The sequence below is a fragment of the Hemicordylus capensis genome, chromosome 5, assembly GCF_027244095.1.
Source record: "Hemicordylus capensis ecotype Gifberg chromosome 5, rHemCap1.1.pri, whole genome shotgun sequence".
Classification (NCBI taxonomy): domain Eukaryota; kingdom Metazoa; phylum Chordata; class Lepidosauria; order Squamata; family Cordylidae; genus Hemicordylus; species Hemicordylus capensis.
In genome coordinates this window covers 125,350,082-125,375,361 of record NC_069661.1, presented here as the reverse complement: position 1 = coordinate 125,375,361, position 25,280 = coordinate 125,350,082, and the positions used below count along the sequence as shown (strand labels likewise).

The 25,280-nt window shown below is 44.5% G+C and overlaps 1 protein-coding gene across 1 annotated transcript; it reads right to left on the bottom strand.

Moving 5' to 3' along the window:
• Positions 1-11,266: 11,266 nt before the first annotated feature.
• Positions 11,267-22,069, bottom strand: LOC128327408 (C-type lectin domain family 4 member A-like). The gene is made up of 4 exons (XM_053256207.1): positions 22,054-22,069; positions 19,049-19,200; positions 14,794-14,930; positions 11,267-11,494 (listed from the first exon to the last, which is right to left on the bottom strand). Exons 1-4 carry the CDS (start codon positions 22,067-22,069, stop codon positions 11,341-11,343), a joined length of 459 nt encoding a protein of 152 aa, XP_053112182.1. The 3' UTR covers positions 11,267-11,340.
• Positions 22,070-25,280: the final 3,211 nt, after the last annotated feature.

Here is a 25,280-nt window from a genome sequence, read left to right as displayed (position 1 = left end):
AAAGAAACAGCGGCTTAATTGGTCCAGCTTCAAATACTGGCCTTTATTATATTCCTCATGGAAGACAGTTTTCCAGAATGCTGTATTTTTATTTTAAGTTCCTTGGATCTGTCTGGGGTAGAGATCTGTCCACATAGCCTGATGATGCTGCATAAATGAATGGTTTTTTCCTTAATGCCTCTTCTCTTTCTCTTCTGGGACCTATAATGTAGCTATAATCCTTAATAAAGGTGTTGCATAATTGTCCATCCTTATTTATGTACATCCTTTATATTCTTATCCTTAGCAGAGAATGTTGTTACTCGTTCTTTTGTAGTAATCTGAACTATTTGGAGGTCTTATTTTCTGGCTAGGCCACCACTATACCACCCCTGCAGTTCTGTCTTGGCCATGTATCCTGAGGTTTTCCAAAGGATGATTTACTCCTGCTTCATTATGCTTAAGGTAGGGCGGGAGTTCATATGAGTGAGGGATTTACAGTGACTTCAGTTCAGTAACAGCAAGGTACCGTTCATTCAGCCAACCTTTCATTTCATGCTGATTGACCCATAATACGTAATATCAACATGTAAAAAAAAGTTGCACTTTGGCAGAATGTTGAAAATGGCAGTGCGGCATACTCTGGCAATTTTGCTGAGCTATATGGAAAGACCCCTGAGATAAAGCATGAGTTGACTACCTGTGTGGGAGTGACATTGGCTCTGTAGGCCACCCCTCAATTCCACTCCAACTTGCTTCTTGCACCCTGCAGTCTGTTTCTGGTGGAGACCTCCATCTAAACAACTGCGTTAAAAAATAACAATCCCGGTGCTCTAGCTCACTTACAACCGTGCACTAGAACAAAGGGCAGGCAGTCGCTCAAATATCCATTTTAAAAGCAAGTGGTATATTCTCGGATGCTATGTCAGCTTGGATGCCAGTGCTGAGCAGTCTGCACAACTGTGTGATGACTTTTGCTGGATTCTCATTAGCATCAGAAGAGTAAAGGACTGTTTTTTGTTTTTGACGGTGCTACTGCAAAGTGATAGCCACCTAATGGCACAGCAGGGAAGTAACTTGTGGTTCAAATCCCTGCTGGTATGTTTCCCAGACTATGGGAAACACCTATATCAGGTAGGGGTGTGTGAACAGGTTCAATGTTGAACCAGTTCAGTTTGACAGTTCAGGGTTGAACTGAACCCCCCCCCCCTTTGGTCCGACCCCGGACCGAACACCCTCAAATATTCAGGGGGTTCACGGACCACTTTTGTAAAACAAACAAACAAAAACCCAAACCCCAAACCCCTTTACTTTCCTCCGGGGAGTTGCTGGAGGCAGCACAGGTGTGTGTGTGTGTGTGTGTCTGGCAGTTCCCCCTCCCCCCACCGGCTTCTGTTTTGCCCCTCTTCACCCGGTTTTCGGCCTTCATCGGATGGCCCGGCAGCCATTTTGGAGGCTGCGCACATGGCCTCTGCATGGCCCAGGCCATGCAGAGATGCAGTGCGCAGGTATAAGGCCTCCAATATGGTGGCTGCACCACCGGGACAAGGGTGAAAACTGGCCGAAGAGCCGGCCAGTGGGACATTTCAAAGGCCGGCGGGGGGGAGGTGGAACCCCTGCGGACCCCACCACCCGCTGCCTCCAGCAACTCCCCAGAGGAGAATAAAGGTAATTTTTTTTTAAAAAAAACAAAAGTGGTCTGCGAACACCACTCCGGACTAAACCAAACCGGGGGTGGGGTGTTCGAAGGGGTGCTGGACCAAACTGGCCTGGTTGGGTTTGAATCCAGTCTGGACTTGAATGGAACCGGGCCAGCTGGTTCTGTGCACATCCCTAATATTGGGCAGAAATAATATAGGACGACGCTCAAAGGCATCATCTCATACTGCACAGGAGATGGCAATGGTAAACCCCTCCTGTATTCTATCAAAGACAACCACAGGGCTCTGTGGTTGCCTGGAGTTGACACCAACTCGACGGCACACTTTACTTTCTTACCACAAAGTGACTGAAAACATGAAAGAGATGCTGGACATACCCCACTTTGATTGACCTTTTATTTTTATTTATAGTTTGTTTTATTTGTTTTTGCTTTACAATAAAGGGCTCTTTCTGTTTAAAACCTAAGGAAGTGCTCATTATAATGATCACCTCTCCTCTCAGCGGGGAGGCTGACAACTAGGTAGGTGAATAGCTATTTACAGGTAAATGTTTCCCCTCCCTGAAAGCAGGGAAGCTAAAAATAGATTGCCTCTATCAGAAAGAGTACAGACAGCAGGGGTTACAATGATCTCTCACTTAAGCTCATAGGGATCATTGTGGTCACTGCTGTCTGTACTCTTTCAAGGGCAACAAAATAACAGTAGTTTGCAAATGGAGCATTCTTATTCTCACTTGCAATAGAGGAGCGCAGCATGGCAGGAAAGTTGCCCACGTCCCACTCCCCCTGCCCCTTGTCCTGAACGAGACTGCAAGATGTGCTTTGGATTTAGCTATACATGACAGTGGCTGCAGAATTCTATTGACCATGTACAGATATCCTTCGCAAGAGCAGCAGGAAATCTCTCTTTCTCACACTCAGTCTCTCTCTCTCTCTCTCTCTCTCTCACACACACACTCACACACAAAAAATTAAGCAATGATCAAGGACAGCATGCATGTGCACACTGAGTAATACAGTATGTGAACCAACCTGAGCAGGGGGGAAGAGACTGGCTTCCTGCAATGCTTCCTCCCAGCCCCTAGTGAAACCCTGATAAGGAGCGTTGATTAACACTTTATGGAAGTCGCTCAAACACCTAATGAGTTCTCATGCCTGCACTCTTGTGCAAGAGCACCAAAATAATAAAAAGTAAAAAGGGAGAACCTTGAGAACTATGTATGCATAAAATCAGGTACTGGGGCTTCCCACCCCTGGTAAAAGCGTGGTGTAGTGGTCAGAGTGCTGGACTAGGACCGGGGAGACCCGAGTTCAAATCCCCATTCAGCCATGATACTAGCTGGGTGACTCTGGGCCAGTCACTTCTCTCTCAGCCTAACCTACTTTGCAGGGTTGTTGTGAGGAGAAACTTAAGTATGTAGTACACCGCTCTGGGCTCCTTGGAGGTAGAGCAGGATATATAATGTAAATAATAATAAATAATAATACTGTAATCACTAACAGAATATGGGAAATGGAACATTCTTTTCCTGGCATGTTGACATTCTTGTGTAAAAACACCGTAAGATTGTTATTGTTAAATTATTATTTTTTAAATCACCAGACAGCACACATGCACATACTCTTTTCCTACCTGGGAACAGGTGAATACACCAATAGGAAGCAGGAGGTGGTGCACCCCCACCTCCTCTACAACCCTATTGGCAAATATTCATCATATTCACATAAATGGGCAGGATGGATTGGGGGAAGCCTGCCGTGTGAACAAGCCAAGGTTAGAAAAGCTGTACGGAACCATAATCAACTGCAATAAATGGCAGCAATGTGAATGGCCCAGATTTATTCCAATTTATGCTTATTTACTACAACTACGATGAATATTTATATACTGCTTTTCAACAAAAGTTCCCAAAGCAGTTTACATAGATATAAATAAATAAAATATTTACACCTAAACATGCTTATATATGCTTTATATACACCTTATAAACTCTTGTCCTAACTTACACCTTATATACACTTGTCCTCCTTACTTATACCACTTCCTGCCGCAGTCAAGCTCCCTTTCTGGAAAACCTCCTTCAGCAACATACACTTCAATTTCGACTACTGCTGGATGGGGCTTTTGGGCAGGGGGGTGGTGTTAGCAGACAAGCCTGCTCCTCCTCCCCCACCATCTCCATTTGTTTGTATTGGAAACTCTGGCTAGCGGGCGGAGTCACTTCTGTCCAAGCAGGCATTTGATGCCACAGAAGGAATTAGCCTTTTACTGGATCAGATGGCCATGCCGTGAAAAGCTAGACTGGTGGAGAAACTATCTGCAAAGCGCAAACTCCTAGCTAATGGAAGAAACCACCCTGAGCCATTTTTGGAAGGGCAGTATAGAAATTGATTTATAATAATAATAATAATAATAATAATAATAATAATAATAATAATTAATTAATACCAGGGGATAGCAGAATAGAAGAAAAAGAAATAGAAAAAATCACCAAATACAAAGATCTACAAATTGAAATTGAAAGGCTGTGGCAGAAAAAGACTAAAATAATCCCAGTGGTAACTGGTGCCCTAGGTGCAGTTCCAAAAGACCTTGAAGAGCACCTCAACACCATAGGGGCCACAGAAATCACCATCAGCCAATTACAAAAAGCAGCTTTACTGGGAACAGCCTATATTCTGCGACGATATCTATAACAACAGCAACAACATTGACAATAAAATTCAGCCATCCCAGGTCCTTGGGAAGGACTCGATGTCTGGATAAAACAAACCAGTCAATAACATCTGACTGACTGTGTTAATTAATAATAATAATAATAATAATAATAATAATAATAATAGGAAGAAGAAGAAGAAGAAGAAGAAGAAGAAGAAGAAGAAGAAGAAGAAGAAGAAGAAGAAGAAGTAGTCATGTGCATCCTTGAGGAAGCGTGAGTTTCTGCCGGACCAAAAGAGAAAAAGAGTTAATATGCAAAATGGCAGGTGAGGTGAGGTAGTACCACCAATTCAGACACCCTGGAATGTCATTAACACCAGGAACATCATCATCATCATCATCATTATTATTATTAATTAGATTTCTATACCACCCTTCCAAAAATGGCTCAGGGCGGTTTACAAAGAGACAAACAAATAAGATGGTTCCCTGTCCCCAAAGAGACAAACAAATAAGATGGTTTCCTGTCCCCAAAGGGCTCACATTCTAAAAAGAAACATAAGACACACACCAGCAACAGTCACTGGAGGTACTGTGCTGGGGGTGGATAGGGCCAGTTACTCTCCCCCTGCTAAATAAAGAGAATCACCATGGTAAAAGGTGCCTCTTTGCCCAGTTAGCAGGGGAGTGACAATAGAGCCAGTGACAATAGAGCCTTTGCCCCACACCTTCCAGCACGGCGCCCAAGAAATATGCAAGAAATAGTACTTGGGAGAAAGGGGCACAACTTTATTAATTAATTCAAACTGGATTTAGCAAGAAAATCCAACCCCCAGGCAGGGTGAGCCAAACCTATGCTGGAATTGGACAGACCTTGCCCTTCCCCAGCCTTAAGGGTGACACACCCTGGTTCCAAATTAGGCACCATAGCAGTGCTGATACCTGTCCTTCATGGCCAACCCCAGAGGGTCGGGGCTCTTTTTTTGGACTTCCCGTCCCCAAGGCCACACAGCCATTGAAGTTGCAAAGTCCTTGAAGCAGCCAAAAGTGTGAAATGTAGCCCTTGAGCCGTGACGCATTTAAGGACACACGGCACCTTCCCCTGGATTAAATAGCCCCAGGATGTTCAGCAGTGTATATTCCCAGCTCCCACTAAACACCCAACCCGCACTGCCCCTCCCCGTGTTGTGACCTAACTAACTAGCTAACAAACCAAGCCTGCTACAGAACGGAGTAGGCGAAAAAAACATCCCACACAAAGCCAATCAGGTGAAATGCAAAAAATTCCTACTCGGTCCCCACAAGGGCAAGCAGCAAAAGCCTGCTCTGTCACAAGGGAGGGAACGGGGTGGGCGGAGTGGGCAGTGGGTGGGGGGGGGGAAGCTCACCAACAAACAACTGGCTCCTGGGAGGGAGCAGGCCGATGGAATGTCCATGGAAGCTCCACCTCCTCCCAGGTTTGCCCAGTTGTGGTGGGCCACTGTGTTGCTTACCCAGAAGGGTGTGAGACAAAGCGCGAGGCAGAGGAGTGGCTTCATTTGTTCTGTGTCTTTCTCTGAATAGTTACTGCCACACCCTGCATCTCTGTTCAAGACCAACACCAGACCCTCTTTGTTTCTAAGGGGTTGTGTTGTTGTTTTTTGGCCTTTGGACAAGACAACCCCCTATAAAACATGTTTCTTCCCCCAGTCAGTCACTTGTTGATCTCTCTTCTGTGTTTGTAGGCAGGATCTCAAAAGTTCCCGTATGCAGAGCGATTTTGTCCTTGTAAGTCAGGAGCTGTAGTTTCCACAGGGACACTCGCTATGAATTAATAGTGTCCCTCCAAGCAAATTACCCTGGCTGCCTGGATGAATTCTATGTTAGCTATCATCTGATAGCGATGACAAAATTACTTATGCAGTTGCTAAGTTTTGTTGCCATTAGAATTCAAAGTAAGAGTGTATCTGTTTAGTTAGATTTCATAAGGTTTACGAATATCTGGATTAGTTTATTGTTACTGTTTGAGCTGTATGTGTATATTTTTCTGGTCAGTGACCATAAATAAACAGAACTGATCTCTCTGTTCTTGGTGTGATCTCTCTTCAAACATGGTTCCTGATCCATCACTCTGAGAAGCAGCTAGGCCTGCTGCCGCTGTGGGGATTTGGCAGCACAAGTTGTTACATCAATGCTCCTGAGGATCTATGCAGCTGAATTCCTCAAGCTGTGTCCATCCTTTCCCCCTTTATTGAACTGAAATAACTGGGCTGTTGAACCCCCAAAGTTGGAACACTGGATCATGGGATCCAGAAACACCTGCTGAATCACTAGGCTCTTCTTCCAACAGTTCATGACATGGATCAATACAGCAGATATACACATTGTTTACTAGTCACATAGACAAAAAAAAAACATACCTTCTCTAGACGTAAAGGTCACATAAACACAAGGCAGATTTATTGTAGCCAATTATATAGCTAAGAATTCATTTTTACATTATACAAATTTCCACCCCAGTTCCTTGAAGAAGAATTTACCATATCATCAATTTATAAGATTACACAAGAATTATACTAAAGACAGTATATATGTATTAGAAACTAATAGGTTATTCGAGCAATTTGGATATAGAGGCTATCCCTCCAAAACAATACAAACAGCAGTAGACAAGAACTCAAATAGAAACAAAAAGAAATTGTTGGAAATTAAAAATGAAAATGAAGATGTTTCTACAAAAGTTAGAAAGGTATACTGGAATAGAAGAAGAAGCAACCCCCCCGCCCTCTTGCCGGCAAGGGCTGGCTGGGAATGGCAATGGGCACCCGAGGAGGAGGAGGAGGAGCGGAGGAGGAGCAGAGGAGGAGGAGGAGGAGGAGGAGGAGTGTGCCGCCCATGGCCATTCCCAGTCAGCTCTTGCTGGCAAAATGGTGGATGGGTTGTTCTTCTCCTCTCAGTCAGGCGAGAGAGAAGAAGACCCGTCAGCCCATGCTCACCAGCAGGAGCCCACATGAGGTGGGCAGTGGAGGTGGCAGGAGGAGGAGGAGGAGGTGGGGAAGGCAAAGGGAACAAGGAGGTGACAAGGCAAGAGGCAGCACGGTGGGGTGGCATCTCCCCAAACTGTCGGAGTATCACACACAACTGTTTCCAACACTCGCTCAAAGTGCAAGTTTTTAAGGGTACATATAAAGGTAAAGTGTGCTGTCAAGTTAAGCCATCCTTAAAAACAAAAGAAGATGAGGCTTTAAGGTCCGTGTGGAAGGCTCTGTCAGAGGCAGCCAAGGGATCTAACTCAATTTCCTTTTGGCACATTGTGAATAAGCAGCCCCACTCTTGCATACCCCGGGCTATATGTCCAATTCCTGTGAATTGGGTGTCCCACTTCAGTGCTTTATACAACTCTGAGACGTTCTCTTCGACTCTGGTGAAGTGGGAGCTTCGCTCCCTTCCGGTTTGGCCCCCCCGTTACAACTGCCGAGATTGAGAGCCTTATAGGAGATCTGAAAGAGGGCAAGGCCCCAGGGTCCGATTATATTTTTTCTGAAATTATCAAAGCAAATGCTGAGTGGTGGATTCCTTTGTTGGCTGCCGTGTTCACTCATATCGATGCCACAGGGTGCTTCCTGAAAGAATGGCGGGGGGTGGCTATTAGCATGCCCATCTTTAAGAAGGGAGAGAGGAATATTCCCTCTAATTACAGACCTATCTCTCTCTTAAGCATTGTGAGCAAGTTGTATGCTAAACATCTCTTAATTAAATTGCAAGCCTGGTTAGACGAGCATGCCATTTTAGGGGAAGAGCAAGCTGGATTTAGATCTGGGCACTCTACCCTTGATCAGGTCTTCATTCTACGGCACTTAATTGAAAAATATGGAGGCAAGCCCGGGTCCTCTTTTTCTGCGGCTTTTATCAATTTTAAGTCAGCCTCTGATTCTATATCTAGATGTCTTCTGTGGGAGAAGCTGGGGCAAACCAGCATTGATAAGCGGCTGCTTTTTTGATACAACAGCTTCATGAAAATTCGAATATTAGAATAAGACCTCATCCTAAAGGAGCTTTATCTCAGCCGATTTCTACTTGTAAAGGAGTCAGACAAGGGTGCATTTTAGCTCCTACGCTATGTAATATTTTTATTAATGATCTTGCCCCTTGTTTACGGGACTCTAGTTTTCACTTCCCATCTATTGCAGGAGTAAGTATGTCTCTACTATTATATGCGGATGATGCTGCCATTATGGCTAGATCGCCAGTTGGCCTCAGAAGAGCCTTGAGACATCTGGCACTTTATTGTAGAACTAACCAGCTCTCCATTAACTATCAGAAGTTGAAGGTTATGGTATTTGCGAGGAGATCCAAATGATTACGATGGTCATATACATCATTAGCTTGAGCAGGTTTATACCTATAGATATCTGGGAGTGGTTTTGCATGCCAGAGGGACCTGGAAGGCTCACATAGAATAAGTTACACTGATGGCTCAGAGAAGTTCTCCGGCTATACGGAGGTTTTTTTTGTTCTGGAGGAGGGGAGATCATACCAGCAGCTCTCAAGCTGTTTGCGGCCAAAGCTAGGAGTCTGTTGCTGTATGGCGTGCAGTTGGGCCCCTATCCTTCTTATAAACCCCTGGAAGCTGTGCAAAATAAATTTCTTAGGGCAATACTAAGAGCACCAAGATGTGCTCATTCTGTGACATTGAGATTTGATCTGGGTGTTCAGAAAATTGAGGTTAGAGCTTGGATGTTGATCCTAGCATTGTGGCTTAGCATAAATTTATTTCCTCAAGGATGGATTTTGGAGATTTTGGCTGATAGTTTTCAGTCCTCTTTGGCCCAGGCAATCCATGCTAAAATTCTTTAATTGGGATTCTCCATGGACTATCTGGTTTTGTTGAGCCATGATCAAGCTCTACAGGCTCTGAAGCAGAGAATCCTGGATATTGAAAATCAACATGAGCTTTCCATGATCCCAGAATGTTCGAGAAGGAGGCTGGGTTTATGCATTGCTGTCAGGAGTCCCACTACTTATCTGTATACCCGAGAGAAGTCGCGCTATCTGAGGGCTTTCTTTAGAGCAAGGTATGGCACGCTCCTGTTGGCTGTGCTGGTGGGGAGAATAAGCAGTATACCTACAGAAAATAGAATCTGCCCTTGTGGTTATAGGGAAATTGAAACCATCCAACATGTATTGCTCCATTGTCTGTTTTACAGAGTGTTAAGACGCTCCCTGATATCTCCTTGTCTGGCACCCTTTCCAGGATGCTCAGAAGATGTTTGTGTTTCTTATCTTCTGGCAGATCAATCTCCATCTGTTACATATAAGGTGGCAAAGTTTTCCTCTAATGCTATGTGGTTATGTCAGTTTTTTTATTTCATGTGTATGTTCTTCCTGAATTTTCAGTTTATATTTACATTTATTGTTAGCAATTGCTAGTTAAGTCTTTGATTGGTACTGTATGTGACTGATGTTTTATTATTTTCTAGCAACTGTTAACCTTCTGTAGGATATCTTTTATTCTACTATTTCCAGTTGATTTGTAAGCTGACCATGTGTCGTAAATAAAATATCTATAAAAGTCGATTGCGACTCCTGGCACCCACAGAGCCCTGTGGTTTTCTTTTGGTAGAATACAGAAGGGATTTACCATTGCCTCCTCCTGTGCAGTATGAGATGATGCCTTTCAATATAAGTGTTTCCTATAGTCTGGGAAACATACCAGTGGGGAGTCAAACCGGCAACCTTCTGCTTGTTAGTCTAGCATTTCCCTGCTGTGCCATTAGGTGGCTAAGGATGCATATAGTGCACATTAAGTGCAAATTATTAAAGAAAAAAAGCTGAATAATGCTGCTGTCTGTCTGAATGTCATCTTGATAATACTGTATTGACGTCACTATAAATCCCTTCCTCATATGAAATCCCCCACTATCCTAAGGACAGAGAAGCAGGAGTGAATTGCCATTTGGAAAATCTCCAGGAGTGGATATTTAGGTGCTCGAGACAAGGTGAAAATGCTATCTTGCCTTGGTCCTCCATCAGCCCTGTCCCTGCAGGGTTTAATGTGTGTACTGGTTAAGCAGAGGAGGCTGCTTGCTGGCAGCAGACTATCATCCTTGCCCTGCACCCTTGACAAGGCTTGCAAGGGTTGGATTGGGACTGAAGAGAGAAGCAAGGGCTGCTGGCAACCTCTCTCCTTTCCTGTGAGCTAGTGCATGTTGTTGTTGTTATGTGTTGACATGTATGTACTAAATCTTGAATTTGCCTCAACATATTGTGTTTCTCTCTGCTCTCACCTTCTGGATCAGTTCTTTACTAAATAAGTTGTTCTAGTAAGAACTAATCAGCCTACTGTCCTTTCACTGTCTCTACAACTGGACTAAATTTGGCTCAATGAGTTCCACAAGTTAGATTTCTTGCACCTCAAATATTCATGTGTCCGCCATCTTGGATCAGGGTGGATGACATCATCACAAACTACTCCATTGATGTCTTCCTATGTGTCCATACAGCTGTACCAAATTTCAGTTCAAATTAGTTAAGCGGCTTACAAGTTAGGCTACTTGTGCCTCAAAGGTTTACGTGTCCGCCATCTTGAATCGGGGTGGATGACATCACAATCTTCACCATTGAGGTGTCCCTATGTGTCGCTACAGCTGCAGCAAATTTGGTTCAAATAGGTTAAGTGGTTCACAAGTTAGCCCACTTGTGCCTCAAAAGTTTATGCGCTCGCCATCTTGAATTGTGGATGGCAGCATCACAAACTATGTCATTGAGGTGTCCCTGTGCGTCACTCACTACAACTGTACCTAATTTGGTTTAAATTGGTTAGGCAGTCTACAAATTAGCCTGCTTGTGCCTCAAATGTTCACGCAGCCACCATCTTGAATTAGAGTGGATGACATCATCACACAGCATGCCATATGGGCACCCCTATGTCTCTCTACAGCTGTACCTGATTTGGTTCATATTGGTCCAGGCATTGCAAAGTTGATGGTGGTGGGTGGTGGTGGGGACACATGGTTACACACAGAGAATGCTGGATGATTTCATAAGCCTACTGGAAAGTAGGCTAAAAATTAACTGGCATGGTTTCACAAATGTAGTAATGCTTGCTGCTGCTGCACATGACATTATTCCAGTTCTTCAGATCCTGGTTGCCCCTCACGTACATGACAACACAATCTTCACCCTTATGACTGCTGGGCTCATAAGGTTTCCAGAACCTGTAAAAGAGAAGCTCATGAGAGAATGATGCTGGGCTAGGGTTTTATCGGAAAAGAGAATGACTGATGAGGGCAGAGCAGAGGGAGAGATGTGGAAAACAGACAGGGTGTGACCATCCCTACCCCTCATATCTCTCTGTCAAGTAAAGTTGTGCTGTTGAGTCTGTTTCGACTCCTGGCGACCACAGAGCCATGTGGTTTTCTTTGGTAGAATACAGGAGGGGTTTACCATTGCCATCTCCTGCACAGTATGAGATGATGCCTTTCAGCAAAGCAGAAATGCAGAGATTAGATTCTTCCCTCTCACATGTAACTTGCTCTCAGGCAGTTCATAGGATCCCTAATGCATTGCAGATACTTGTTCTTGACTCAGGGCTGCACTAAGGCCAATGTCCTGCTCCAATATAGGAATATTTCCTTCTTGCTCCCCATGTAGAATCTCCCCATGTATGGCTTTCTAAAGGTGGCCAAAGCAAGCGTTTCCTGGAAGGGTGCACTCTTGCTATTTGCTTCAAACACCATATTTTTATTCAACAAAATGCATAATGCACAACCCTGTATATCCTAGTTTATAATTCCTTGTTCCTTTTTTCTTCTGGACACAATCTATCTATATTATTAATTCCTGTAGACGGACCAGGGGGATGCGTGGGGATGTGGCAAGCCATGCGCTGCTGAAGCATCTGATTGGGCAATGGGGATTCCATATGCAGATAGGGAGAAGGAGCCTGTGAGAGCAGAAGCAACATGTTTATTGGGCAGTTGGGATTCCATATGCAGATAAGGAGGGCGAGCCTGTGATGGTTAAGGTCAGTTGGAATGCAACTGTTGCTGGTCAGAAGATGTTCTATCAGCAGCCTGCAGGGAATGAGCAGCCAAGGCAGCACTGGCAGCATGGAAGGGCCCAGTCAACCACTGCTACTGTTTGCGGGGGCTACTGAGGCCATTGTCAGAGGGAGGCAGGCAGGCAAGGGATGGGCCCAGGCCTGTCAGCAGCCTGAGGGGAATGAGTGGCCATGGTGGTGGCAGCAGCGAGTAACGGCCCGGTCTACCACTGCTGCTGCTCCTGTGGGGAGGAACAGGAGCAGGGTGAGGGTGGGGAGGTCTCTGAGACTGCAGCTTGAACAATAGGCGGCAGCAATGCTGTAGCCATGACCAAGAGGGGTGAGGGGGATGGAAGTAATGGGATGGAGGAGGAGGAGGAGGAGTACAGCTCAGGTGAGGGTGGGGAGATCTCTGAGGTGAGGGGGGCTGTGGAAAGGTGAGGGGAGGGGAGCAATCAAGTACTGGAGCGCAGATGCTCTAGAGAGTGTGAGAGTTCCAGCATGGAAGTGGAGAGAAATAATGGCAGTGGACAGGAGGTGGAGGGCCAGCGAGCAAAGCCCCGCCGGCCGGCAGAGGTGGGCAGACTGCGGGCAAAGTCCCGCCGGCCAGGAGGCAGCGGTGGAGGGACGGCCTGGCCCTGGCTCGCCTGCTGAGGTGAGATGGCAGTGGCAGTGGGCCCTGGCCCGGCTGCATGGAGGCGGCGGGATGGCCTGGCAGCCAGAAAGCTGGGCATGCTGGTGTGGGGAGGGGAGATGGCTTGGCTGGGCCCAACTAGAGGCGCAGATCTGGGCCTACTAGTAGTAATAAAAATAATAATCTTTGTTAGCCGCCCCATAACACATTGTTCTCTGTGTGGCTCACAACAGAGGATTAAAACATACAACAAAAACACATAAACACATAACAGGAAAAAAACAGAGGTAAAACGGAAATAAAAAATACAATAAAAAACAGCTTAAGCTCATTTTAAAATTAGTTAAAAATCAGAACAAATCAAAAAACCAGAATTTAAAAACCAGAATTTAAAAGGCCTGGCTGAACAACCTGATGTCTAAAAGAACAAAGTGATGAAGCCAAACAAACCTCACTCGGGAGGCTATTCCATAAACAAGGTGCAACCCTATCATTTCCCATCTGTGTGGACTTAACATAAGCAGAGCTGTGCTGGAACATGCCAAGACCTATCTAGCCTAGCATCCTGTTTCCTATAATGACCAACCAGATGTGAAGCTCATAAGCAGGACACGAAGGCCATTCGCTCCTCAGCAACTAGTATTTGTTCATTGCCTCTGAACCTGGAGTGAGCAAACAGCCATCATGAACAACAGTAATTGATAGGCTAGCCCTCTGTAAAATTTTCAAAGCCCCTTTTGAAGCCACCTAAGCTGATATCTATTACCATATTCCATTCATTAATTAAACACTATCTGAAGAGTACTTTCCTTAGTCTATCCTGATGCTCATGCCAAACAGTTTCATTAACTGACTCTCCCCACGGACGATAGGAGGGCAGCCCTCCAGATCAGGCTAGAATTTCAATACATAGGCTAAATATATAGGGGAGAGTAAATACTCTTATGTGTCAGGGCAGCTAATTTATTTTTAAAAAATTCATATCATGCATCTGCGCACTAGATGGCTTTAAGGTAGGGGGTTCCCACAGGGGTATTAGAACCCTTGTGGTATTTGAAGGGCTCCCAGGTAGAAGTGGCCTGTCCTAAGAAGCAGGTGGTGGGTGGGCACTGAATAAGATGCAGCAGCCTCTAGTTCTCGGCAGCTCCAATGCTCCTCTTTCTCTTACTCCACCCCACCCGGGAGTTAAGGAGAGCTGAGTTGCTTTCAGGCTGATCATTGGTCAGGTAGAACTGTGTAGGCTGGTTAAACACTGACCAGTTAGTAGCTTAGTGCGGAAATGAACCAGTGAACACAGTCACTTGTCTCACTAAGTATAACACTTCAGTGTGTGTGTGTGTGTGTGTGTGTGTTGTGCGTGCACACGCGCGCACACACACACACACTCACATTAACATTACAGCTATGAGACCAGCTTACATCTGGACTGTTATTCATGAGCAGTCTTCCTGAGATTAATAGGACAACTTGTCCTGTTGATTTCAGCGAGAAAACTCAGTGCTAATCCTCTGAAGCCTGTCAATCAGTCTTTTCAATAGAAGCATCTATTTCGAAAGGAGCACTCATGAGTAACTTAAGTCTGGATGTAAGCCAGTGAGTGACGTAGCCAGTCTCATAACTGTAACATTTAAATTTGTGAGTGCATACACACAACCACACTAAAAATCTCAATTACCATGATAATATGTATTCCTAACGGGCTTTGCACACTTAAAAAAAATTATATAAATTGTGAAATGCCCAGAGACTTTTTTTGTATGGGGCAGTATATAAATGTATTAAATAAATAAATGCCAATTGTTATTACTGTTACTTATTAGTACCTACTTGCTACTACTCACATTTCATTGCTGCTAGTAGGAGTCTGATCCACCCATTGCCACTTAGTTTCTTCCCGACTGAGGCCAATACAAAAGTTTTCTGGTGGTTTTTTATAATATGTGATGGTTTCCTCTTTACCTTTTCTTATAAGGAAAACCTGCATAAAATTAAAACCAACTTCTGGTTTATAGAACAGTCAGTAATAGGAAGATACTTATGCAGGGCAGATATTCTTGGGCTTGGGGGCCTTTCATAAGGCTTCCAGTTCTTCATGTTTGTCTGGAGTCTCTATGCCCAGGGCCTGACCTTTGAGCCTCCAGACCAGCAGCAGTCCAAATCTCCCCCACCTCCCACTCCATCCTTTAGAACTAATAACAGGGAAGAGGCAGAAGTGACACAATGAGCTAGAAAGAAAGTAGGACCAAGAAGCTGCATCCGCTCACATACCCAGATACCCATGCTGCATTTCTGGCCCAGCAGCATTAGCAGCCACCCCCACCCAGTCTGCCAAGGAACATAGGACGCTGCCATATATGGAGTCAGACCACTGGGCTATGTAGATCAGTATTGTCTACACAGACTGGCAGCAGCTTCTCCAAGGCTGCAGGCTGGAATCTCTCTATCTTGGAGAAGCCAGTGCGGTGGGCGGGGGTGGTGGTGGACCTGAAACCTTCTGCTCTTCTCAGATGGCTCCATCCCCTGAGGGGAATATCTTACAGAGCTCACACTTCTAGTCTCCCATTCATATGCAACCAGGGTGTGCCCTGCTTAGCTAGGGGGACAAGTCATGCTTGCTACCACAAGACCAACTCTCCTCTCTTGCAGTCAGGATGTTGAGATGGGGGAAGGATGGATGTGTATGTCTTTCTTGGAGAGGGGGCATTGAGGAAGGAGGAAAGAAGGAAGTGGGGAGGGTGAAGATTTATAGGGATAGCAGAGGAAAGAAGGTAAGTAGGTAGGTACTGGGATTTAGAGAAAGGATGGAGAGATTAAGGAAGGAAAGGAGGGAGGAAGTGTTGGGGGCAATTACTTATACAGCAGAGTATTTCAGGAGTAGGGATGTGTGAACTAGTTCGAATTCAAACCGGTTCGAATCCAAACCAGGGTGGTTCAAAGGTTTAAATTCGAACCGAACCAGCCATCAGGTTCGAGCTGCAGGTTTGAATTTGAACCGAACCGGGGGTAGCGCAATTCAAACCTGTTCAAACCGGTTCAGACATACAAAAATTGGTAGGATGGTAGCTGGCACCCAGGGGTACCTGCCACCCAAAACCCAAAGCAATCGGACACTCATACGATTTTTAATGAATTTTTGAAAATTATTTTTATTTTTTTCTCATGGGTATAATGGGACTCGAACCAGCCCATTATTCTCTATTGTGGAGCACCCATGGGTGCCAACAACCATGCAAATCCTGAAGCAATTGGACACCCCTATGATTTTTTATGAATATTTGAAATATTTTTAATTATTTTTCTCATAGGGTATAATGGGACCTGAACCAGCCCATATCCCCTATTGTGGAGCACCTAGGGGCATAAAACTGGGGTGGGTGGTAGAAAACCAGGGGTGCCTACTATCCACAAAGTTCCAAGGCAATCAGACACTCCTCTGATTATTGGTGAATTTTAAAATTATTTTGGAATTCCTCATAGAGAATAATGAGGATTGCAGCAAATGTATAGCTTCACATCAAGGAGAAAGGGGTGTCCTAGAGTGGAGTGGAGTGTGGTGGGTGGTAGTTCCCAAGGTGGGCAAGGAAGCTATCAGAATTATTTGAAAGGAATTGGGCAAAGTCCTGATTTTTAAGTGATTTTTGAAGTGTATGCGTCTTTAAGGTTTTTCTCCATAAAGAAGCATGGAGGTGTCAGCAAATGTATAGCTTCACATCGGGGGCAAAGGGGTGGCCTAGAGCAGAGTGTGGTGGGTGGTAGTGCCCAAGGGGGCCCAGGAAGCTATCAGAATTATTTGAAAGGAATTGGGCAAAGGGCTGATTTTTAAGTGATTTTTGAAGTTTATGTGTCTTTAAGGTTAGCAATGAGAGCGGATTCATGGTTTGTCATTGAAAATCTTATATGCTACCAAAGAATCTACACTCAGAACACTTCAGAAACAACAAAACCCAGTACCCCATGGGTTAGCAACCCATGGGGGTGGTTGGCACCCTCTTTGCACTAGACCACCACTCACTCTGGGCCACCCCAGCACCCCACAAGTGGCTTTAAGGTTTTTCTCCATAGGGAAGAATGCAGGTTTCAGCAGCCCCATAACTGCACTTGGGGTGTGTGGGGTGGGCCAGAGCGAGGGTGCCAACCACCTCCATGGGTTGCTAACCCATGGGGTACTGGGTTTTGTTGTTTCTGAAGTGTTCTGAGTGTAGATTCTTTGGTAGCATATAAGATTTCCAATGACAAACCATGAATCTTTGGAACTTTGTGGATAGTAGGCAACCCTGGTTGTCTATCACCCACCCCACTTTTGTGCCCCTAGGTGCTCCACAATAGGGGATATGGGCTGGTTCGGGTCCCATTATACCCTATGAGAAAAATAATTAAAAATATTTCAAATATTCATAAAAAATCTTAGGGGTGTCTGATTGCTTCAGGGTTTGCGTGGTTGTTGGGTGCTCCACAATAGAGAATAATGGGCTGGTTCAAGTCCAATTATACCCTATGAGAAAAAATAAAAATAATTTCCAAAAATTCATAAAAAATCGTACGAGTGTCCGATTGCTTTGGGGTTTGGGTGGCAGGTACCCCTGGGTGCCAGCTACCATCCTACCAATTTTTGTATGTCCTAACCAGTTTGAACCGGTTCGAATTCGAACCGAACCAGGGGGAGGTTCGAGCAAAACCAAAACCGAACCACCCCCTCCTGGTTCTAACCAGGTACGAATTTGAACTGAACCGGGCAAACCAGTTTTGTGCACATCCCTATTCAGGAGCTAACTCGCTCCCATTACAGCAGAAGTTAACAGGGTTTCGGGTAACAGCTTGTAAATGATAAGCATGGAGATGGACTTAAATGGTTAAACTAATCTACTTTATTAAGAAGTACATGATGATAGGAAAGACCTATATCTAACTGCTTGCTACATTGTGGTTAAGATAAGAGACCTATAATAGAAGCATGGTGCTTAGAGAGAGAGAACTAGAAGCACTCTGGGAAGAAGAAGGAAATCACTCCCAGGAAGTTCCTGAGTACATTCTATCAATAGAGGGGTCACAGAGGCAGAGATAAACAGGAAAGAAAAGGAGACCCAAACTATCTATCTACTCCCAATTTCCCTGCGGTCATTAGGGCTACTGGTGCAAAAGGTCGATGCCATCTGGAGCTGGATCTCCAACACGAAGTAAGTGGGGAAAGAGTGAAAAAGAAGACGAGAAATAGAAAACATGGTGTGGGATTCTGAAACAGAGAAAGTGGGGGTGATTTGCCTTGTTTATGCATGTTTGTGTGTGAGAGAGAGAATAAGAATTGGCTGATGTCCTGGAGTGATCTGGTTTGAATGGGTTTTGAACTTTCTGCTGTGGATTCTCATGATCTGGGGCTTCGCTTGGCTCACTTTGGTGACCCTGAGTAATAGACTTCATTGTTTCAACTGGATTCACAGAGTGTCCTGCGGTTGTGTTCACCTGCTTGTGTTATGTGCTTTTAGTGCTTGCTTTATGCTTTTGACACAGTTGCATTGTGTACTAATGATAACTGTGATATGAGTATAACCCAAGCTTATTTCTCAAATTGGAATCACTATCTGAAGAATCCATAGCTTCCAATTCTAAATGTTAACTTTGAGCTTCATATACTTTGTAAAACCTTAAGGAACTGAAAGACGCTTCGCAGCCTTTTTGAATTAGTTTCTTCCTTGATTGTATGCAAGTCTATTCTTAAACATTCATCATTTAATTTCACTTGATGCAAATGATGGAGGAATCTGAGGCTGCTGTATTCAGCACTCAGATAGATAAGCAGGCATCAGAGTAAAGGGAAGGATTTTGGACTGGCTCCATCAGTGGCAAGGTCTACACTTTATCTCTGCTTAACTTTAGATATTGGAGAAAGCCATGGGCTGGTGATTCCCTGCCCACCACCGCCCCAGACTTTCTTTTTAAGTTATCTCAGGGTTGGATCCACCTACTGTCAATCATTAGCCCCAGGCTAGCTGTGTTACCGCCGGCTCCGTCTACCATTAGCTACCCTTAACTCAGCACCACCATCACCAAGGGGCACCACTTGTCACTGCATCCAGTACAGATTAAGCTAGTGCCACTTGCCTGCTCAGTTTCTGAAGTTATTACCACCAAGGTAGAGTTCATGTTTGTGCATTTTTTCCTACTGCCATTCCAGGTGTCGATGTCCTTAGAGAAATAGTAACAACTGGATTCAAATGGCTCCCAATCCTTCATACAACATGACAGCTTTTGTTCTGTAATAGAAAGGGGGAAGCAAGGAGAAGGAAGAGATTTTGTTGGAACTGAAAATGGCCATCATTATTTTCACCAGGATATTTTTCACACCTAGGTGCTCTCTAGATTACATGCTACAACAGGGGTAAAATGCTTTGACTTGGCAAGATCATATTGAAAACGACCCCCAGAATCTCAAACTCCTACAACGGGAAAATACAGCTATTTTTCTGCAATGGACTTGCAACGTTGTAGCACTATATCGCAAAGATAAAATCTGAAAAAAGGCATTGGAAATGTGAATGGCACCTTGCTGTCAGCACAGGGACTGCGGTGTCACAACACAGGAAGTACAGAAGTACACTTAGTGGAATTTCAATTTCAATTCGTAGTGACATTGTTGTAGGGTTTACAACAACCAATATTTATATGCTGCTTTTCAACAAAAGTTTCCAAAGCAGTTTACACAGAGAAATAATAAATCAATAAGATGGATCCCTGTCCCCAAAGGGCAAACAATCTAAAAAGAAACATAAGATAGACATCAGCAACAGTCACTGGAGGGATGCTGAGCTGGGGGTGGATAGGGCCAGTTACTCTCCCCCTGCTAAATAAAGAGAATCACCATGTTTAAAAGGTTTAATCTGGAAAGCGCCATGTCTTTTAGTTCACATCTCCTCTGGAATGGAGGTGTGCATTCACATATTGACCAAATTCACCCCGAAGTCCCTGTGAGCGATCGGGGAGCACTTAACACACAATTTGGGTTTTTCATTACGTGTTAAGAGTGTAGTCTGGTTTTATATCTGGGGTTAAAAACATCCACTTTTTGCGCCAGTGGTTTCTCTCTCTCTCTCTCTCTCTCTCTCTCTCAACTTAACATCTACATGAAGCCGCTGGGAGAAGTCATCCGGGGACTTGGACTGAGTTGTCAGCAATATGCGGATGACACTCAGCTCTATCTCTCCTTGTCATCTGATCCTAGGGAGGCGGTGGATGTCCTGAATCAGGGGCTGGAGGCCGTGATGGGTTGGATGTGGGCTAACAAACTGAAATTGAATCCGGATAAGACGGAGGTACTGTTGGTCAGTAGGAGAGCCAATCGGGATGAGGAGATTTTACCGGTTCTGGATGGGGTTGCACTCCCCTTGAAGGAGCAAGTACGCAGCTTGGGGGTACTACTGGACCCGGCTCTGCTTTTGGAAGCTCAGGTGGATGCAGTGGACAGGGGTGCCTTTGCACGGTTTCGGCTACTGCGCCAGCTGTGTCCCTTTCTCGAGAAGGCAGATCTGGCCACGGTTACCCACGCCTTAGTCACGTCGTGGTTGGATTACTGTAACGCGCTCTACGTGGGGCTGCCCTTGAAGAATATCCGGAAACTGCAGCTAGTGCAAAACGCAGCAGCGAGGGTTTTATCCGGAGCTGCCCGTTGGGAACATATCACCCCCATTTTGAAAGAGCTGCACTGGCTGCCGGTTCGTTTCCGGGTCCAATTCAAGGTGCTGGTTTTGACCTTTAAAGCCCTAAACGATTTGGGCCCGGGGTATTTGAGGGACTGCCTGCTCCCAAGGGTTGCTGCCCGCTTGACGAGGACATCTGAGGGGGCCCTGCTCCGGGTGCCGACAATGAGGGAGGCCAGGCTGTCGTGCACTCGGGACAGGGCCTTCTCTGTTGCTGCTCCTAGACTCTGGAATGCTCTCCCAGTGGCCATTCGTTCCTCGGACTCCATCACGGCTTTTAGAAAGCTTGTAAAGACTTGGCTTTTTACCCAGGCTTTTACATAATCGTTTTTACTGCGGCTTCTGTGTGTTTTTATCTGTTGTATTGTTTTTATGTCTGTTTTAATATGTTTTTAGCTTGATGTTTTTATTGCTTTTTTATTGTATGTTTTAATTTTTGTAAACCGCCTTGGGGTTGTTTTTTAATGAAAGGCGGTATAGAAATGTAAAAATAAATAAATAAATAAAAACTTTGAATCTGCGGTAAAGCCTCACAGTAAACCTGCTGTCTGGGAAAGCTTCTGGCATTTTATTTTTATTTTATATGAGTTATGTGCTTTGATTAGTAGATTATGGGCAGTATGAGCCATGGGGCTGTGGCGGGACAGCGGCGGGTGTGGAGGGCAGCAGGCAGACGGCAGCAGTAGCAGCCGGCACTGGCGGAGGCCCTTGTGGAGCCCCTGACCAGTCTGGGCCCAGGAATGTTCACACCCCCTTGTCCAATGGATGCTACAACCCCGAGTTAGAAGAAAACTTGAGAATCTCTGCTTTAGTGTTTTGGTTTTTTTAAACGTAAAATTCATTTCTGGTAAAATGCACATTTTAATTACCATGCAATTACCAGAAAGTCTTAATTTTGATCAGCCATTCATTCTTGCATAATCTTCCTAAGCAACATTTCATCATTCTTTTTGAAGGTGTCTGTATTGTTTCAAAAACATACAAAATCTGTTAGGCCAGACGTGATAGCGATTGAAAATAAATGTATATTTTCCATGGGAAGGAATGTTTCTCACAAATCACTTTCAATTCTCTTGAAAATAATGCACCTTTCCAGTCAGGTTATTGAAGTTTTTAATTGACCTGAATTGTTTTTTCAACAGCTTCAGTTGTTTATATCTGTTTGCCTTGTAAACTGCCTAGAGATCCAATAATTAGTGGTATGTAGATGCATTAAATAAATAAAAAAAATTCTCACAACAGTTTTTATGAGAGCTGAAAGTGATTTGAGAGCATCGTGCATACCCACATTCCTTTTGGCCCACCATCACGGACCCTCCTGTTATCAAAATCCCAGAAGAGAGGCGAAGCTTAGTTTTGATTGAAGTTTATGCTCAAAATAGTACTGTTTTAGAATGTTCTGTATCTATTTACCTCTACCTGCTAGCATTTACGCATTTTCCGTACACAATTTGAGTGTAGGGAACTTTCCCAGCGATTTTGGTTTAAATGAAGGTGACTTGAGCTGGCGGGGGGCGGGTGTTCGCAAAATGAGCTCAGCTGCCTCGCTTCTTGGCTCCCCTTTCTCCTATCCCACCCTGGCATTAATGAGAGTCATGCAGCCTGCAGGCTGGCCATTCATCAGGTAGAGCTGTGTGGGTTGGTTAATCACTGACCAGCCCGTGCAGCTCTATCTGATGAATGGTCAGTCTGCAAGCAGCATGACTCTCTTTAATGTTAGGGCAGGGCAGATTGGGAGAGAGAAGCAAACGCAGGTGCTAGGAAACAAAGGCAGCTGCACCTCATTTGCCACCCCCCTGGCTTGTTAGGATGAACCGCTACTGTTTTTCATTCAAAAATAAAAGTGTGGGCTTTTTAAAGGTCCAGTCGTATATAAATGTGGCCTTCTGTACTGTCCATCCAATCCTCTCACTAATGGTTACTAACCTTTTCCTCCAGGTCTCATTAGGAGGCAGTTCCATCTTGTACCATTCTGGAACTGGCTTTTGAAGGGTTCCTTCTTTTGGCTTCCCCAGAGGATAACTGAAAAAGGAGAATGGGCAGCAACCAGTATCTACAGATTTAGGATTAGCTCACTAGCCAGACATTATCTGAGCTTGCCATCAACCCCCTCTTGTTCCCCAAGTCCTTTCTGGCACCCAGGCAGAAGGTTTAAGAGAGAAGCAAGTTTTCTCTCACTTATACTGGGATATGAAGAAATAGTGGGAGCTGCCCTCTCCTAGAGATGTGCATAGAATGGGTTTTGCATTCTGTTCCAACCAGCAGTCACGTAATACGCCACAGCCTAGCACTTGGTAGGGTTGCAATGAAGGCCTTGGAAAGGATATTTAGATGCTGTGATGTGTCTATACCTACAAAGATTAGAATCGTTCAGACAATGGTTTTTCCTGTGACACTCTATGGATGCGCAAGCTGGACTTTATTTATCAGAAAACTTAAAACAATTTAGATAAATTAAAATCAAACACAGATTAAAACCTAAAAATTTAAAAAGCTGAAAAAGCTTGAGTGAAGAGGTGGGTTTTAAAATGCTTTTTTAAAAAATTGTCAGAGATGGGGAAGATCGTTTTTCAGTAGGGAGCGCATTCCACAATCTCGGGGCAGCAACTTTGAAGAAGCAATACTTGAAGAAGTATTGACGTTTTTGGATTTGGTGCTGGAGAAGACTTTTGAGGATACCATGGACAGCCAGGAAAACAAACAAATGAATCACAGAACAAATCAATCCAGAATTCTCACTTGAGGCACAAATGAACAGGCTCAAACTATCATACTTCAGACACATTATGCGAAGACCCAGCTGCCTTGAGAAGTCTATAATGCTGGGAAAAGTTGAAGGAAAGAGAAGAAGAGGACGACTAGCAGCAAGGAGGATGGACTTGATTACAACAGCAATGAATGCAACACTGAGAGACCTTAAAGGCCAAGTTGAAGAAAGATCATCCTGGAAAGAATCTATGTGGTTGCTAAGAGTCGACACTGACTTGATGGCACTTAATCCAAGTACTGAACCAATACTATATCTGAGCTTAGTTAGTTTTGTGGCAATGCAATACAAATACATGCCATTTCAAAAGGGGAAGGAGTTTCTTGGTGCTATTTTTTTAAAAAAGTACCATTATCCCAGCTATGTCCAGTTTGTAAGTGATCCACTTACATGGATAATTAATAAATCAGCAAGGCATTAAGGCTTTGTCATGCATTCTCATATAGATTTCTGACCTCTGTCATCGAACTAGAGTTCCTAGAACTCCATGGAGAAAGGAAAAGACGGTTAAACCAGTTCAGATCTGCAGTAAAGATATACCTTTGATCTAACAGACTTCTTTTATCCCTGCTGGAACTTTCCCACACAGGGGCTTTACCCTGAATCTCCTCTGGAAGGGAGGGTGTGTGTTCTCACTACAGCTGGATGCCTGCTGAGGTCAGTTCAATGTTTTTGGAAGCACCCCACACAGAAATCGGGCTGGATTTCATCTCGTCCGAGTTTATATCAGAGTTCTTAAAATCCTGTATGTTAGCGAAGTTTCCTGGAAAGCCCACTGTATGGTGCTGACGTCAGTCTTTACATGCACATGATAAGAGCAAGTCACGCCTATGGAATGCAAAAACAAAGCTGCCTTGCCTTCAACCCTGAGGCAAAGTGTTGAAAACTCAGTTTTCAGGCTTTTTGCTCTTTGCAAGTTTTTGGAGGGAGAAGATCTGGGAGGAGGATTTGCAGTCTTTTGCAGAAAACGAGCATTTTCTTGCATGCAATCCAAGGAATGGGGCTGCAAAAGTAGAGGCGATGCTTGCAGGCGGGCTGACACATGCTGGGGGTGTGTGTGTGTGTTGGGGTTGTGGTGGTGGTGGGTGGATAGAAAGCCAAAGCTGATGGTTGACAGGCAGTCTGATCCACAAACGAATTAAGCAGAAGTAAGTGTGTGTGTGTGGACTTCAACAGATCACAGAGGGTGCTTCAATTACTAAACCCTTGTTTAGTACTCCCTTTAGTAAAAGGGAGGCGTAGCATCCCACACCTCCTCTAGGCAGCCATTGGCCACAAGACAAACATGGAAGCAAAAGAAAACCTGCAGTAGAGAGGAGAGTGGCTGTTTCCCTAATGCTGCATGTTTCATTCAAACTGGCTTTACTCATTGGATATGCCAAGAGCTGGAAGCCCTGTGTGGCAAAGCTCCAGGACCCTGCATTTTTAGGAAATGTCACCTAACTATTTAGCAAAATCTCCCCTCTTCCTCTAGTTCTTTGAAACAACAAAGAACCGCTTCCCCTTTATACTCACCAATGATGGCAGCAAGAAGTGCAATGGATAGCAACAGCAATAATCCTGACATCACCCATGGACAACGGGGGGTGAATTTCTGGAATACAGCAGGAGGTGTTTTCTTTTCTGAAGGGGCTGAAAAGAAAACTCTCCCACATCACCATCAAGATTTACTAGCAGTGCATACACAAATGTGCTTAACTGAACTGATTATCCCTAACATTTTAAACCACACTGCTACACAAAATCCAGAAAGTTAAAGAGTGATTTTGAAAACATTAGCTTTCCCCCTCCCATTTCAGTGCATGGTTGTGCAATATTAACCCATATTAGTGATTTCATGAGCACAGAGTGATGTGGTAATCACTCTAGAGTA